General features: G+C 39.1%; 1 protein-coding gene across 2 annotated transcripts; it reads right to left on the bottom strand.

Moving 5' to 3' along the window:
- Positions 1-461: 461 nt before the first annotated feature.
- Positions 462-8868, bottom strand: LOC116306396 (uncharacterized). Of its 2 annotated transcripts, XR_016120342.1 has the most exons (5): positions 8782-8868; positions 7120-7186; positions 5473-5511; positions 1964-5237; positions 462-1006 (listed from the first exon to the last, which is right to left on the bottom strand). XR_016120342.1 is itself a non-coding variant. In XM_031716448.2 (4 exons), exons 1-4 carry the CDS (start codon positions 8866-8868, stop codon positions 2266-2268), a joined length of 3165 nt encoding a protein of 1054 aa, XP_031572308.2. In that variant the 3' UTR covers positions 462-2265. The 2 variants fall into 2 exon arrangements, 1 of the variants encoding a protein (XP_031572308.2); XM_031716448.2 differs by having other exon boundaries at positions 462-5237.
- Between the last annotated feature and the right edge of the window lie 6645 nt (positions 8869-15513).

Below are 15513 nucleotides of genomic sequence, written 5' to 3'. Positions count from 1 at the left end.
GGGAAGAGAAGAAAAGGTAAGAAAAGAAGAAGGAAAAAAAAAAAAAAAAAAAAGAAGAAACGAAAAAGAAATAAGAGGAAAACACGATAATAAAAGAATAAAACAAAACAGAAAGACCCAAGAATAAAGGAATTAAACAAGCAACATTTCCTCTCTACTCTTCATCACAACATTATCTAAAACTTATTTTACGTTACAATGAAATATTTCCCCAACAGAGTACTGTGAAGGCAACTTTCATTGTTTTTGCAGACAATTTCTACTCGATTCAACTCGATTTTCGAAGAGCCTTTTATATAATCATCATATAACAAACGAATTTTATTAAAAATATTCTGAAAAATATTCTGAAAATATCTGCTTATAAAATATTTAAGTCGAAAGATTTAATTTGGCAATAAAATAAAATGTTTCAAGTCATAACTAAAATGTACATATATATTCGATTGTAGACCCCCCCCCCCCCCCCCCCAGGGTTGCGCAGTCATCCAAACTCGAGAGACGTACGTGATGAGCAAATGAACAACACTAGGAGTTTCGAGATGAAAATCTGTAAACAATATTTTGGGATTCTTGAATTGGAGTTAAAAAAGAGTTCGAAAAAAGGAAAAAAATGAAGAAAAATAGAAATGAAGAAAGAAAAATCAAGAATGATAATTATTTAATGAAAGTTTTTTCATATTCTCTTTGAATTTTCGCATGTTTTAAAACATTTTGTCACCCATCGAGTTTGGATGCCTTACGCCATAGAAACTATGAACAGCGACCGCACTGCTTTTGTACTCAAATCTCAACTAAGAGAATTTTTGCAAGTGAGCAAAACATTCATATGCAAAGCTGACGCAAAGTGCTTCCTCGCAGACCATGCTTCCAAGCATGTTAAGTACTAGAATCCACTGGAGAATCCGGTTGACCTTGGCTCTAGGCACGTTATCTGGAGTCAAACAATCTGACGACTTTTATAAACCTTCATGCTTTGGCAATAAAACCCCTGGGGGGCAACGAACTGAGATATAATGTGAAAAAAAGATCTTAACACCAATCTTTTTCGCGATTACCGTCATAAGATGTTGGACCAAAGTTTTTGCCCTATAGGCCCTTTTTCACGTGCAAATGTATCACATTAATATATCACGAGTGAATAGACCTCTCCCTTGGGCGTAATGTTTTCCCATTTCAGATCACGTGTCATTTTCTTGAGAATAAGATTCTCTGTTTGAGTTGTATCCACATCTATGTGCCTTCTCATGCACAACCGTTAAACAAAGAATTATACTCTTGGGAATGACAGATGGTCTGAAAGTAAGGTAAAGATGCCTAGTGAGTCCCAGGGTCCTTGAGGAAGGCCCAATTGGTTGGCAAGCAAAGTTGAAAATGCTAAAACCAAAAAACGGTTTTGGTCGTGACATTGGTAATCTAACATTAACAAAACTCAAATTCTGAATTTGTAACTGGTCAGTAAGTCACGTGATTATGTTCCTGAAAGGGCCTAAAGAGGCTTTGCACCATCACGTGATAGCAGCCATGAAAGGAGGCAGGAACAATTGAATCTGGTCTAATTTGATTTACACAAGAAAGAATTTAGTTTCCCAGGGGAGAAAGACTCCAGTCATGGCTGTCATCACGAGATGGTGCACGATAAACATGTAAAGAAAAAAAAGTATTAAGCTTGCTTCGTTACTTCGACACAAACATGACAATCGCATACGCAGTCAATTGCGCATTGCTAATTAACAGCAGTTATCTTTCCTCGCACCTGTGAGAAAAGAGCTGCACTGAGTCTGTGTATGTTGCTGATGATTATACCTGTTGCACACTTAGTCGTGCATTGCTCATTAACAGCAACTTTCTTCTCTCGCAACTGATGAGGAAGACCTGCAACAAGTCTGCATAAGATGCAAGAGTGACAACCAGGCCTATATATATATAGATATTTTTTAAAGTAATGTTCGATATTTATTACCTCAGTGAAAGACCTTGAAGTTTAAGATCGATTTGGTTACCATGGTATCAAATTCTTCTCGACAACTTTTGACTCCTACCCAAACGAACGCTAAGCATGATGGCCATGAATGGTTCCTAATCGCCAATAAAACTTCCAGCACTAGATATAGATGAATCTTGTATGATCGACGGAAAGTTCTCAGTCTGTGTATAATGTTGATGATCATACTTGTGTTGCAGACCGCTCAGTTGTGCATTGCTCAGTAACGATTTTTGTCTGCAACCCAAACCAACGCTAAGCATGATGGCCATGAATGGTTCCTAATCGCCAATAAAACTTCCAGCACTAGATATAGATGAGTCTTGTATGATAGATGGGAAGTTCCCACAGTTCAGACAAAAGAACTTCGTACACCTACTGGAAGTACAAGAATCATAGGACTTCGAAACACGGGATGTTTTGTCAATTTTAAAAGTCTCGTTGAGACAAATTTCACCTCCAACTCCTTGATTGTTGTCTTTGGATTCTTGGTCTCTTTTTCTCCTGGGAAAAGGAATTTCCCCATTCGGCGTCTTTTCAACTGTCACTTTGGCCAGATTCATTCTTGAAGTCAATTTTTCATGTGAAGTAGAGCATGGCGAATGCCTCTCTCGGTGTATTGAATACTTTTTTCGATTCGAGTTTCTATAATTCTGATCCTCCATTTCCAAACTGGTTCTTGAGTCTCTATCAGAAAAGAATTGTCTTTCAGGAGAAGGATTTCTGGTTGTCGTATGACGTCTGCGAGAACAGCTTTCTTCAGTTGCACTCTCGTAACGAGACCTATAATCTTTATAGCAAATTCTGTCCTCTTGAGATGTTCTGGAACACGAAGATCTTCTCATTTTTTCAGATGAAAAATAAGCTGTCCTTGCTGTAGAATCTGTATCTTTTCTTATTCTACTCCCAGGCAATAGTTTCTTGAATTCCTCTAAGGTATTTCCCCTTATTAATTGCTGTTTACCACGATCTCTGTAACTTGGTGAGTCGACTCCTTCACCAGTTCTGACCAAACTTCCATGGGACTTTTGGTAGCCACCATCAAGTGTAGCGGTGTCCTTAAGAAAACTTTCACGACAGGCATCCTTGGTGTAACCATCGTTGCTTCTTTTCAAGGGTTTTTTCATGTTGTCGCATGGATTAACCGGCTTAACCAAAGAGTAGGGGGATCTTGTCCCATCTGTGAACAGTTTTTGGCTGTGCTTTCTCGGTCTGGTTTCCACAAAATCTCGCATACAATTGGATTCCTGTGATTTGTCCTCTTTCCAGCTGGAGTTGCCAAACTCTCGATTACCATTACGCACTTCGATATCATCAAACATCTCAGGAATATTTACGATTTCCTGGTGCTTCTTTTGCCGTTCGTTGTGAATCGCGCTGCCCACTATTATCTCTTTTCCAGCACCAAGCTTTAAAGCGAACAAATCTTTTTCAACGCTCGATTTCTTGTCGTCGTTCGTCCTCAGGCACGTTCTTTTTGGTGATGTCTTCTCATTTGCACAAAAAAGTGCAGAGTCAAAACTCCTTTTCCGTGAAGATCCAAGGAGGTTTTGTCCAGGAACAAGTCTAGAAACTTTAGTACCATCTTGTCCAGGAAGGTGGTTATTAAGATTCTTATGAAATTCCGGATGCACCTTCAATGTTCCCCACTTCCTATGATCGTAATATTCTTCTCGATCTCGCGCCATAGGGGTACTTTGAGAGTTGCCACGTCGATCTTGTCCAGGAAGACTGCTTCGAGGAAGTGCTTCTGGTATCTTTCCATGATGCTGCATGTACCTCTGGAAATCTGATAGATTCGTACTGTGACGTAGAATTTCTGAATGTGTGACTGGTAAGCAGTTGGTTAGAGGAACGGAGCGTCGACGAGATATGGCTACACATGGACGACCACTCTCCTGAAGTTTGATGACAGGCTTGGAAAAGTTATCAGACTTCTTGACAAGCTGAAGTCTATCGCCCTGATTCATCGAAGGTCGCTGGTTCTGTACTTGTGGGAGTTTCGAAACCACAGGTGTTTGTTGTCTTTGAAGGAGCTTTAAAGGTGAATTCCGAGCAGTAGTTTGCTCAGATGCACTCTGTTTAAAACAGATGGCATTCTTGGGGGCAAGAGTAGTTGGTAAGGTACTCTGAACTGGAGAAATCTTGAAAACAGCTTTGGTAGACAAGGATGATTTCAAACGTCCGTGTTGATCGACAGTTTTGGTGTTCATAGACAAGGGTATATATACACTCTTTTTGTCATCCGACTGCGGTGTTGAACTCATCTGTTTTCTAAGTCCTGGCAATGAAGGATTAAATCTTATAGTCCTTCTACCAGTTAGTAGAGAAACTGTTCTGTTCTTGTTGCTTGCTATTGCATTGGGTCCAATCACCATTTTTGTCTTCTGAAGTGACTGATTTCTTCTGGTCAACGAACTGGAATCACCAAGAGAATGGTTAGGTTCATTCAAACAAGAGGAGTTATTTCCATTTGACATTATCTCAGCTGTCAAACGATTACTAAACTCCTTAAGCAGCTTGTCTGGGAGAAATAGAGATTCCTTTGAATTACTCTGGACGGTCGATGAACTAGAGGTCGTATCGGTAGAGAGGGAGTCATAATCAGAATCCTTGCTGGAATTACCCTTCTGAAAATTCATGACAGCTTTAAAAAGTACATTAGCAATCTTGTTTCTAGAGTTGAGAACAGCTTGTGCAAAACTTGAAAGTCCCTCAGAGCTGGGATTTTCATTTATTATATCAGGTGTAACGTGTTCTTCTGTCTCATGAGATGTTATTGCCGGTGGCACTTTGTGCCTTATCGTCGGCAGATTAGGAGACGACTCCAGTTTTGTGCTTGTCAAGATATTTTCGTTCATAATACCAGGCGTAAAAGGGTAACCAGGTCCCTGATCTAGCATTTCATTTTTAAGTCCTGCAGACTCCTTAAAATCGTTATTCAATTGGAGTTCCACAGAGCTTAGTATTGGGTCCATTTTAATCTCAGATATGCCAGTTGAATCACTTACAAGGGTAGACGATAGAGGTTGAACAAATTGCATAGGCTTACTCTTGTCGTTTATCTCACAATTTTGTACATCTTTATGGAGTTTTGCCTTTGCCAGGTTTTGATGAGGAGCTTTGTTATGTGATGAAAGTTCCCCTGATGTGGTGTGGCCACTAGAGTCAGATTCACAGCCTTCATCATCAGATTCATCACATACCCCATCACTATCATCAGCAGCTCCAATCTGCTTTTGATCTGACTCATCTAAAACAGGAATGGGAATAACTTTTTTAAAATGTTAGAATTGCAGTCAGGTTTCATAGGACTTTTCTGCTCAAATCTATAAGTATAAAAATATAATTCACCAGGGAACACAGGGATATGACCATGAAACGATACAATATGATATTTCTTTGTTTGTCAAGAAACATACAAAGTATAGTGTATGCTTTCTTAGTTGTTAGTTTATTTGCTAGGTTTAGTCTATTTTATTACTTACCATTAAGAAGATCTTCCAGCCAGTCATACTCTACATTGCCTAAAAGATATGAAAGAGAACATGACATAAATCAAATAGAGAAGTACTTCTGTTAGTTTTTTTTAATAATTTTCATTTTATTCTACATAATATCCTATTTTTTGAATTAGACAAATGCCGCTGTGTTCCTTGATTACAGACTCATTTACTCAGGGTTAGCCTCATTTAGTCAAAATATCCAAAATTAGCAATACCAACTTGTGTACTTCCTTAGAACGTGCATGCTCATTGGTTAATTGGAGGTGACTATCGTATGATATTCACCTCTGAATCTCGGAATATTGAGTCAGCAACGAAATGGGATCTGCCGGCAATCGTTTTGCTACAATTTCCAATGAGGAAATTGAAAAAATGAAAGTAAATGTCATTCTTATCAATACTAAAAAGGCAACAAAGTATGACCTAAAAGTTTTGCTAAAAGTTTTGCGTGAATTTGTCATGCAAACTAAAAGTTTCTGTTTGTTTTTTTTGATATATTGTATATAAAAATAAGTTACTCTGTACACAAGTTGGTATATGCTAAAACAATTATTCACAACAGTCTCAGTGAATATGGGGAATATTTACCTCACCTCTCGAAGACTCGCGTCTCGGTAAATATTCCCCGATATTCACTTCGCCTTCTGTGAATAATTGCTAATTATCAACAGCTAAGTAAGAAATGCACAACTTTAACAACTGAGAAACTTTGAAATTAGTGTTAAATTACTTGGACCTTCTATGGAATACATAAAATTGAAAAAAAAGGAAATCAAGGCTAACCCTCAGCAACAGAAAATCCAAAACTGGAGAATTGCCTAGAAAAGGGATTTACACTAAACTGAAGTTCAGCTTACATTGAATTATGGATGTTAATTAGCCAAACATGGTGACTGGTCACATCAGACTGATCAACATTTGAGCAGTGATGAGGAATGGCCAAAGAGGTCTCGTACTACATAAGTGACTATTTTGGTCATACATAGTTCATTGACTGGCCAATATTTTTAGCACTACTGTAAGTATGGAAACTTTTTCCTATCATGCATTGCTCAGGGACCGCAGAGCAGGGGGGGACTATAGCCCCCTTCCAATAATTATGCTACCATTTTGAATTTTGTGCAATATTTCCACAAATTTAGTGCAAAAAAATATGTTCCCAATATCCCTCAAAATGCTGGAAATAGCATTTTGGAGAGTCGTGATTTCGAAATTGCCAGGGGGGCGGGCATGTCCCTGGACCCCCTTAGTTGCTACCACCTTCGGTGATCAATAGCCCCCCCCCCCCTCAAATACAAAATATGCTCAATGGCCCCTGTTGCTGGTACCTGGGATAGTGAGTATCCATCTAAAATCTAATCACATTTACCACTCCACAGTGGAAGGAAAGCCTAACAGTTTTTGCAAACTGCTTCAAAAGGCTACATATAGATCCCAATTTTAATTGAGTTGATTTTTTTGAGGGGAAGAAAAACCAGAGAAACTGCAGGAAAACCCTCAAAGCACAGGAGAGAACCAACGAACAACTTTACTCACATGCAATGCTGAGTCCTGGAATCAAAGCCAGGTCACATGGGTGAGAGACGAGCACTATTGACAGACATATATTGATTGATACTTAAAACTCACCTCTGTTACCCAAATCACTTAAAAGAATCTCCTGAGATTCAACACATCCATCTTCAATTTGCTCATACTATATTACAAATCAAAACAAATTACTATGACATTAGGAACTCTTAAATATCATGATCTGAAGGATGGATGGAGTATAAGGGGTCACCTAAAGTGTGTGTCATTTACTTTAGTACTGATATTGAATTACAAAGGAACCAGTAGGTCATTTAATAATAATAATAATGATAATAATAATAATATAGTAATATTTATAACTATCTTATTAATTATTATTTATTTATTATTTATTTTTAAGAGGGTTGCAGGTTGGGAATCAGAGAATATCCTGTTAACTGAGCAAAAAAGGTATAAACTACTATTTTATTTGCTTAGTAATGTATAAAATGTTCACTTGGTCCCCATGACTTTCCCACAGTTCATTACCTTCTCCTATTATTAATGAAGACTTTGGGGATGGGAATTTGGATTCCTCTTTTCCCTAAAATCCCCGAATCCAACCTTCCATAAATATAGAATAAACTCTTACAATTAAGGAAACCCCTACGAACTTAAACTTAAGAAAACTTAAGTTTAAGTTAAATGCAAACCTAGTGCTAGCTTTTAGACGTATTTGTTGTAGGGCTTATGCACTTGTCATCGGCTTCCATGAGGGGGGGAGGGACCCTGGGCTAGACTTGGGGAATTGTGGGGGAAAGTGGGGACTTAGCCTTAAATCCTTGCCCCAGTACCTGGGGGAATAGTGGTAGATAGATAAAATGTTCTGAAACCCCCTGGAAGCATTAGAGTTCTTTGTAAAGAGCTGTTTTCATATAAATAAAGTATTGGACTCTAAAGGTCTAAAAAAGCAAACAGAGGTATAAACATCGTTTTTTGTTTGAGTTTTATTTTGACTTCGATTTAATGGCATTGGGGTTGATGTGTTAACCTACGCAGCTCGTAAACTGAAAACTAGTCATGCACAAAATGGCGGATACTGAAGGTCAAGTTACTGTAACTGTAGCGACACGTCAACTGTAGCAGCAAGTGAAAGCTTGAGACAGATGCTGATTTAGTATTTCAGTAAGAGTTTGTAGAAAGTTAAGATATTATCAAATGTTCTATTTGCTATACATGTTACTAAGATCTTGTCTCTAGTTTGTTTTATGGATTTAGTGTGTTCACTCTACTGTTTTGTGTTACTTTTGTGATCTGTTATTTCAACTCCACAACAATTGTCCCAGGGGCTGGTGGAATATAGGGGTATTTTCTAAGAACCTTGCCCCATATCTGGGGAAATACAGATAGCTTTCCTCTAGTCTCAAATCAAAGTCCCCGCATTTGCCCGGGGTCCCCCCCTCCCCCCTCCCCCCCTCGTGGAAGCCGATGACAAGTGCATTATGAAAGTTAAATTTCAAAATATATAATGTTTAGAGAAAAAGACAGCTACATGTAACCATCTTTATTGGTAAACGAAATTTGGGTAATAACGCGTATATTTGACCAGAAATATGAGAGATTTCAAGGCTTTAAACAAAATAAAAACATGAAAAAGTTTGGCATCAAATTTTCGAAAATTTGGCGCGAACAGTTTGGGTTTTCTTTTTCAGTGAGGAGGATTTTACTCGATTGAATTGTTAAATCGAGTATGTTTAAGCATGTGTTCCAGTGTTTTACCTTTTGATATATTAGTTCTAGATCAGCTTGGTAACGTTCTGCAAAAGAAAGATAACTACACGACTCGAGTTCTTCCTCGTCCGCCATGACACTTTTACTAGAACCAGTCTATCGCATCATCAGGAAACAGGAAGCCCACCAAAGAAAAAGCAAACATTACTTATATTGAACTATGCAAACTCAATTTGCATTGCTAATTTGAGTCCCCGGGGATTATGCAAATGAGATAATAAAAGCCCTTCACGTGGTCCTATAGTGTCACTCTACTCGAGGCAGCCGGTCAAACATCGTCTTTGTCCCACCCGCCCGCCCAAAGGAAGCCGGGTTTGAATTACCCTCAATGCACTTCTCGCTTTGGCCTAGGCGTGTCCCAGGCCAGAGCTATCCCCATTCCTTATTACCATCTCATGGATAACAATGCCCGGGGAAGAATATTACACTATTGGATTTTTCTGAATTTAACCAGAACTTTTCGAATCACAGGTAGCCCAAGCTTGGTTTCTGTGGTGTCCTGTTATAAGGAAATGTATGGAGATTCATCAAAAATTTCCATAAAATCATTGAAACGTGAAATAAAACCTCGAAATTTTACCCGATCATTGAGAAATAGCACCTCTTTCGCTCTGCGTGGTTATTTTTTGAATTTAGCCCGTTTTAAGATTTTTCCCCCCACCAGTAAGAAATAATTTCTTATTTCTTACTGGTGGGGGAAAAAAATCTGATTTTTCTGATTATTCGAAATTTAACCTGAGCTATTCGAATTTTTTGTTTATTCGAAATTTAACCTGAACTATTCGATTTTTCTGATTATTCGAAATTTATCCTGAGCTTTCGAATTTCTTAGCTTGTTCATTCGAAATTTAAGATAGTTCTATACTTTCACTCCACATAATTATTGAACACAGTACTGCATAAACCATGCAAATTGTCTACTTGGACGGAGCAAAGTTTTGATTGACAAAGGGGGGGGGGTGTGTAGCCAGGGGTGGAACTAGAGGTGACAAGCCAACCCCCTTTTTGCACAAATAATAAAATGTAGCATTTATCTGGATAAACTCTTCACTCGGTATGCTTTAAGCTCTCGCATTGAATTTCCGTCAATTTGAAACACGACACATTTCCCCATCGTATTCCCAGGGTACCCTTACCCTGCGAGCAGAGTCTCCTTTTAAAGGAGACTCTGCTCGCAGGGTAAGGATACCCTGTAACAGTGGCTCCCTTTAAACATCGTGGTTTCGACCCTGTTTACTTTTCCTGATGGAAGAGGTAGAGGCGCACTGTTGTGACAAGTACTGGAAGCTAAGATCCCCACAGCCGACCCCCTCTTAGACGTACATTGTCTGAATGAGACCAGACACGAGTACTTTCAAGTAGCTTCCTTTATTAACCAATGAAATTTCGTGAAAACACATTTCCATCCAATCATAATCCTTCTTTACGGAAGCCTTTGAGCTGGCAGTCGCGATGCGTTTAACTTCATCATCTGTCGAAAGAAAAACAGTTTTTCTTTGAGAAAAAGGTCATGATTCGAAACAGTATACACGAAAGAGAAACTCATCAAGCTATTGAACTAGAAAGGTCAAAAAGACGAAGATGCATGTATATTTTATTCCTGAGTCTTGCAGCTGTCTTGTTATTGGCAATCTGTGGAGCTAAAGAACCCGAGCTTGAAGGAGGGTCTACCAAATCAACGCCAAACGTTTCGAAGGACTTCTTGTTCAGAGTTACTACTGATTGTCACTTTTTCGCTCCTGCTTTCCTTGCTTTTGGAGGTTTAGTTGTGTTAGTAGAGATTTACATTATGAATATCATACGCTAGTAAGAATTCAACGCTTCTGAACTGAAAACCTCACGACACTGATTCAGAGGAAACATCGACGGAAGTACATGTTGTTATTCTTTACGAGTTTCGTTGGGAACTCTGTAAGTTAAATGAAAAGCTGAAAACACAAACATAAGCAGCATTTATTACAAGCTGGGAAATTTAATATTATAATGAAAACTTTAGCAGGCGTTTCAGTTTGCTTGCTGTTGAGAAAGGATGTGAGCATGGAAGGGCACGGTAGCACCAAACAGACCCTGAAACGACATGCCATGCACTGGATAGAGGAAGGGAAAACGAGTGCTCCGCACGTCACATCGGCAACACAAAATACATTTATGAAAACGTCCGGTTCTAGTTTCAATCTTCTCGTTTGCAGAGCAAGATGAAATAAGGAACTTGATTTCTCGTTTGAGACAGTAAAGGACATTGGAGTAATGGACTGCGTTTATGTTTAGTGAATACCGAAAACCACTTCACCGAGTTAACTTTTTTCATTTTTTCACGGTGTATAATTTACCTTTTCATCTTTACTGTTTCATTAGAAACACCGACGCAGCTCACACTAGTTTTTAGCTAGTTATCTCTTCTGAATTAACTTTGATGAGGAGATGGGAGGGTAGGGTAGAAAGTCCTTCTCATCGAGGGTAACGTACTGCAGTCAACTTTGGGGACGGGGGGATCGGGAGAGAATAACTAAAGAATATCAATTCGCAATATGCATGTTCCATCTTAGTATGCTTTAAAACTTACCACAGGTATTCCAAGCTATACCTATCAGTCCTAAGTAAAGATCATCGGCACGCTGGCTGATAAAATTTGCAGGCTCTTTAGATGAATTATCCGAAAAGTTAGCACAGGTAACCCAAGTTTTGTTCGGGACTATCATCGTGACTGACATAAGGAAATGTATGGTAAATTCGTAAAATATTCAATAAAATTTATCAATGACTGGAAAAGCCTTCGAAAGCCTTTTAGAAATTTTTCTTCTTGCTCTCTGTGGTTTTAGACTATTGGGGATTAAGTCATTTTTGAATTGGCAATTCACCTGGGGTCTCTTTCTGTATTTGAGGGTTTTACTCCGGTTCTCCAGTCCCCCACCCCCCCCCCCCCCCCTAACAAGCTAAATTTCAATTCGATTTGTGAGTTATCCATATCAACCCAAGAGGTTGCTCTAAGGTACTGTGTTGATAAAATTTGAAGGATTGCCACAGGACCCAGAGAAAATAAGAAAGAGAAGAAACGTTAGTTTAGCGCGCTCAAAATTATTTCATCTCCCTCATGCGGCTATGACATCGCGTGCGCAAATCACAAATTTTCAAATTAACAAAGATTGCGTTAAAGGAATAGAATACCAAAGATTGGGAAAAAAAAAAACTTTATTCAGTCATCAGTATTGTACAGCAAAATTTCCCACAAAATAGTGCGCACAAATCCTCCCATCAGTACACGAGATAAAACACGGATAGCATAGAGGTGAGAACACTCGCCTCTCACCAATGCGACCCGGTCAGCAGACTCGATTCCCGGACTCGGTGTCGTAGTGAGTCATTCTCTCATCATGAGAGCTTGTGCTTCGAGGGTTTTTCTAAGGATTATCCGGTTTTTGCTCCCTCCACAAAAATCAACTTTTGTCGTCCTTCAAATGAAATCCAGTGGAAGAAAAGCCGCTCTATGAAACCACTGTTAATTCCCATTAGTATATTTATTTATTTATTAAAACACGAGCGCAAGCGTATATTTGGACGCAAGCCGGCTTATAAATGTGCTTGACGTCACAGCAAGCAAAAATTCGTGCCAAAGTTAGCCACGCCTTAACGACAACAGTAACCAAAACACGCAACAGTGTTGTCTAATGTAAGTACCGAAACTTGAATACCCCTATTTTGGCGATGATGTTTGGAAGTGACGAATTAGATCTGAGTTTAAGGAGAGGAGGGGAGGGGTTGGTTTTTGCATGAGGCTTTGCAGGTAACTATATGTACTTGAAAGTTTTATCCTCTGAAATTCAGGCTACAAAAAAGGCAAAAGATAGGATGGGCTAAGAACTGAACAATCTCGTTCCCAGAGCCCTTATAATTTTCTATTGTGCACAAGATTGGGCTATGAAACTGGTATGCAGATCTGCATGCTGCGTGATATCACGATGCACATGCGCAGAAAAAACGCTGAAAGTCAAGCAAAACACGCACTCAGATCTTATCCACATCACGCAAATCATCATTTTTGTTCACGGCATGTAGCTTGATAATACAGTCACTATCAGTTCTTGAATATCAAACATCTAACTGACAACTGAAACCTGAAGGACGTCGACATGGATTTTAATTACTTTAATTTGAGGAGCAGGCGTAGCTCAGTTGGTTAGTGCGCGACCTTCAGAGCTTGAGTTCCACGGTTCGATCCTTAGGATCTCCACGTCTGTTTCGACTTCTCTCTAATTCGTGTAGCTTCAGCTTTAAATACTCTTAAAACAGATCACTGATGGCGAGAGGGGGTAAAGTGCGCACCGTCGGCTTCCATTGATAGGAGTTGAATTTCAACTGAAGGAACTACCGAAGTTAAATATAGGTACTTCACCTTTACTTTACTTTTACTATCGGTATTTATTAACGTCACAACTCCTTATCTGGACAAATTAAATGGGAAGTAATCAGTTAACTAAATAAACAACTCAGACCACAGATAAAAGGTTTATTTTGAGGCTATCGCATTATCAAGCGATTCATTACACTAAAAGTTATTGGAACACCTACCTTGGCGAAGAGCCTAATCAACTGACCTTATACATTAGTGAGTGAGATTTTTCTTCAGTATTTGTTGGCATGTTTTCAAGAGAGTAAGAAGTATATTCCTATTTTACCGGGTGTTTGGAAGCTCCATTTTTGCGTGTCTTTTCAGGTACTTTATTGCGTCAAAAGATAAGCTCACACAATGAGGTTTATTTTACTTAAAAGTAGCGGCAATGAAATCAGACATGTTTGCATAGTAAGTAGACGCAAGAAAGGGGCGAGGTCAAAACAATGGTCCAAAATAGGGACACGATTTTATGAATTAAGGTGGTGGGTACCGGTACATACTCCCACCCCCCTCTGAGACCTGTTCAAATGCTCGATACTGGGGGTCTGTAGTGGCAATTTCTATGCACAAATATGTTTTTTAGCATACATGCAGACAGACAGTCCACTCATTTCTGTGATGTGGCTTTTAGTTTTGGAGATATTTGGAGACAAAATCTAAGACTTCACTTCCAGAGGTGGTGGGTACCGGGTAACATCACCCCCCCCCCCCTCCCTTAATCGGGTCCCGTGAGATGACAATTGTTTTGCCCTCATCCCAAAATAAGCGAGTAAAAAGAGTTTGAAATGCATAGGGTTTGACAGATTTTCCATTGGCCAAGTCCTACCATACAAAGCTGGAAGATCGCAATAAGAATACTGAATAAGATAGACACTGTCATATCGTAGACATATAATCTTGAGTAGTGGTGCATGAGTAGTGATTTTTTTTCATAGTGGTTTGTTACTCACAGTCCTACGATCGTCCCATCGTCTCATCCACAGTTTCTTTTCATCATGATGAAACGATGGGACGATCGTGGGACTGTGAGTGGGACAGATCGCCATGTGATACCTTACATTTTATAAGCACAAAACCCCAATTAACATAGGAAACCAGAAAACTTGAGTTTTGGACCCTATAGTTCACATGTATGAAGAGTCTATTGTGAGAGGGCATTACATGAATTTGGCAGCTATCTATGTTTTTCTCATAACTGTTAAGCGTCCGACAAAAAGTTTTGGCGGGATATCAAAGCCCTGCACAGTAATCAAGTCCTCTTTTCCATAAAATCAAGTGTCTTTAATCTCGAAAACTGACAGTCAATTAAAGGCTTTACTTGAACAAGATCAAAGAGCAAGAAAATCATAGAATCTAATCAGATAAGTCAGTGTTGTGCGAGAAAAATGATGAATGGATGAATAATAAGATAATAAAGTAAGAGGTGAAATCTTGATAGCGGGATAAATTAAAGGCAGTGTTAATTCGCTCACCAGTGAATAACACACACGAGAGCATTTTCAATACTTCTGTTTACATGGTTCAGATCTAGTGACTTGATAATCTGGTGTCTTTTCTCAATACAAATGCTGACCAAAATAGCATTAAGAGTTTGGCCAGGTTAATTTGGAACTGTTTTGTTTTGATTAACCTTATAACTCGAAATAAACGACCATTAGAGTCTCCAGACCATCGCATACAAAAAATAGGAAGACAGATCTTGATTCTATCGAATTTTTCAGTTAAGAAACAAGTTTGGGATAGACGCCCTTTGTGGTTTTGTGAACATTCAATGTTGGGAAGGAAGGAAGGACCGCCCAACGCGCGCGTTTGTGAAATGGCGGGAAAATGGCACGACCTTTGAAGGTTTCTTGAAGAATTCTTAAAACGCGAAGAACAAAGCTCATTCATTATTAAAACAATCCAATGAAAGTGCCTCGAGCGTGACTAATGGAGTAAGGATTTGAACTTGAGACTAAATGCGAGATCCAGACAAGAAAACACTACGCCCAGATTAAATGTTTTGAATATTTGAAGGTTGTGAACGATGACGAGTTCGTGGACTTAAAAATATCGAGGATTAGTTGCATTTTACCTCGATGCTGATAACAAACACAAGATGAATGAACCGTTTAACTTCGATTCTGACCGGACCAATACGGAATTTCAGCAATCGCTGTGCAAGGAGTCTTCTTGTTGTTTGATCTTGTTTTTGTTTCCCGTTGTTGGTGTGTTCGTTGGTTGGGCGATGTTCCTGTATGGGAGCCTTGTCGCTTCTCTTACCATTATTTCATCTTCTGTTATGGTCTTTGCAAGCTCCTTGCTGCTGTTCGTAGCGTATGGAAACTACA

The sequence above is a fragment of the Actinia tenebrosa genome, unplaced genomic scaffold (genome assembly GCF_029948245.1).
Source record: "Actinia tenebrosa isolate PJP-AT-01 unplaced genomic scaffold, QUT_ActTen_1.0 PGA_scaffold2__45_contigs__length_23673736, whole genome shotgun sequence".
NCBI lineage: Eukaryota > Metazoa > Cnidaria > Anthozoa > Actiniaria > Actiniidae > Actinia > Actinia tenebrosa.
This window is presented reverse-complemented; position numbering and strand designations above follow the sequence as displayed.

Bases quoted from the DNA above. Each gene is read 5' to 3' on its own strand.
- LOC116306396 (XM_031716448.2), bottom strand. From the start codon at position 8,868: ATGGCGGACGAGGAAGAACTCGAGTCGTGTAGTTATCTTTCTTTTGCA. The intron at 5,512-7,119 runs GTGAGTTTTAAG...CATATCTTTTAG, and splicing joins AAGTGATTTGGGTAACAGAG to GCAATGTAGAGTATGACTGG. The intron at 5,238-5,472 runs GTAAGTAATAAA...TTCCTGTTTTAG, and splicing joins GCTGGAAGATCTTCTTAATG to ATGAGTCAGATCAAAAGCAG.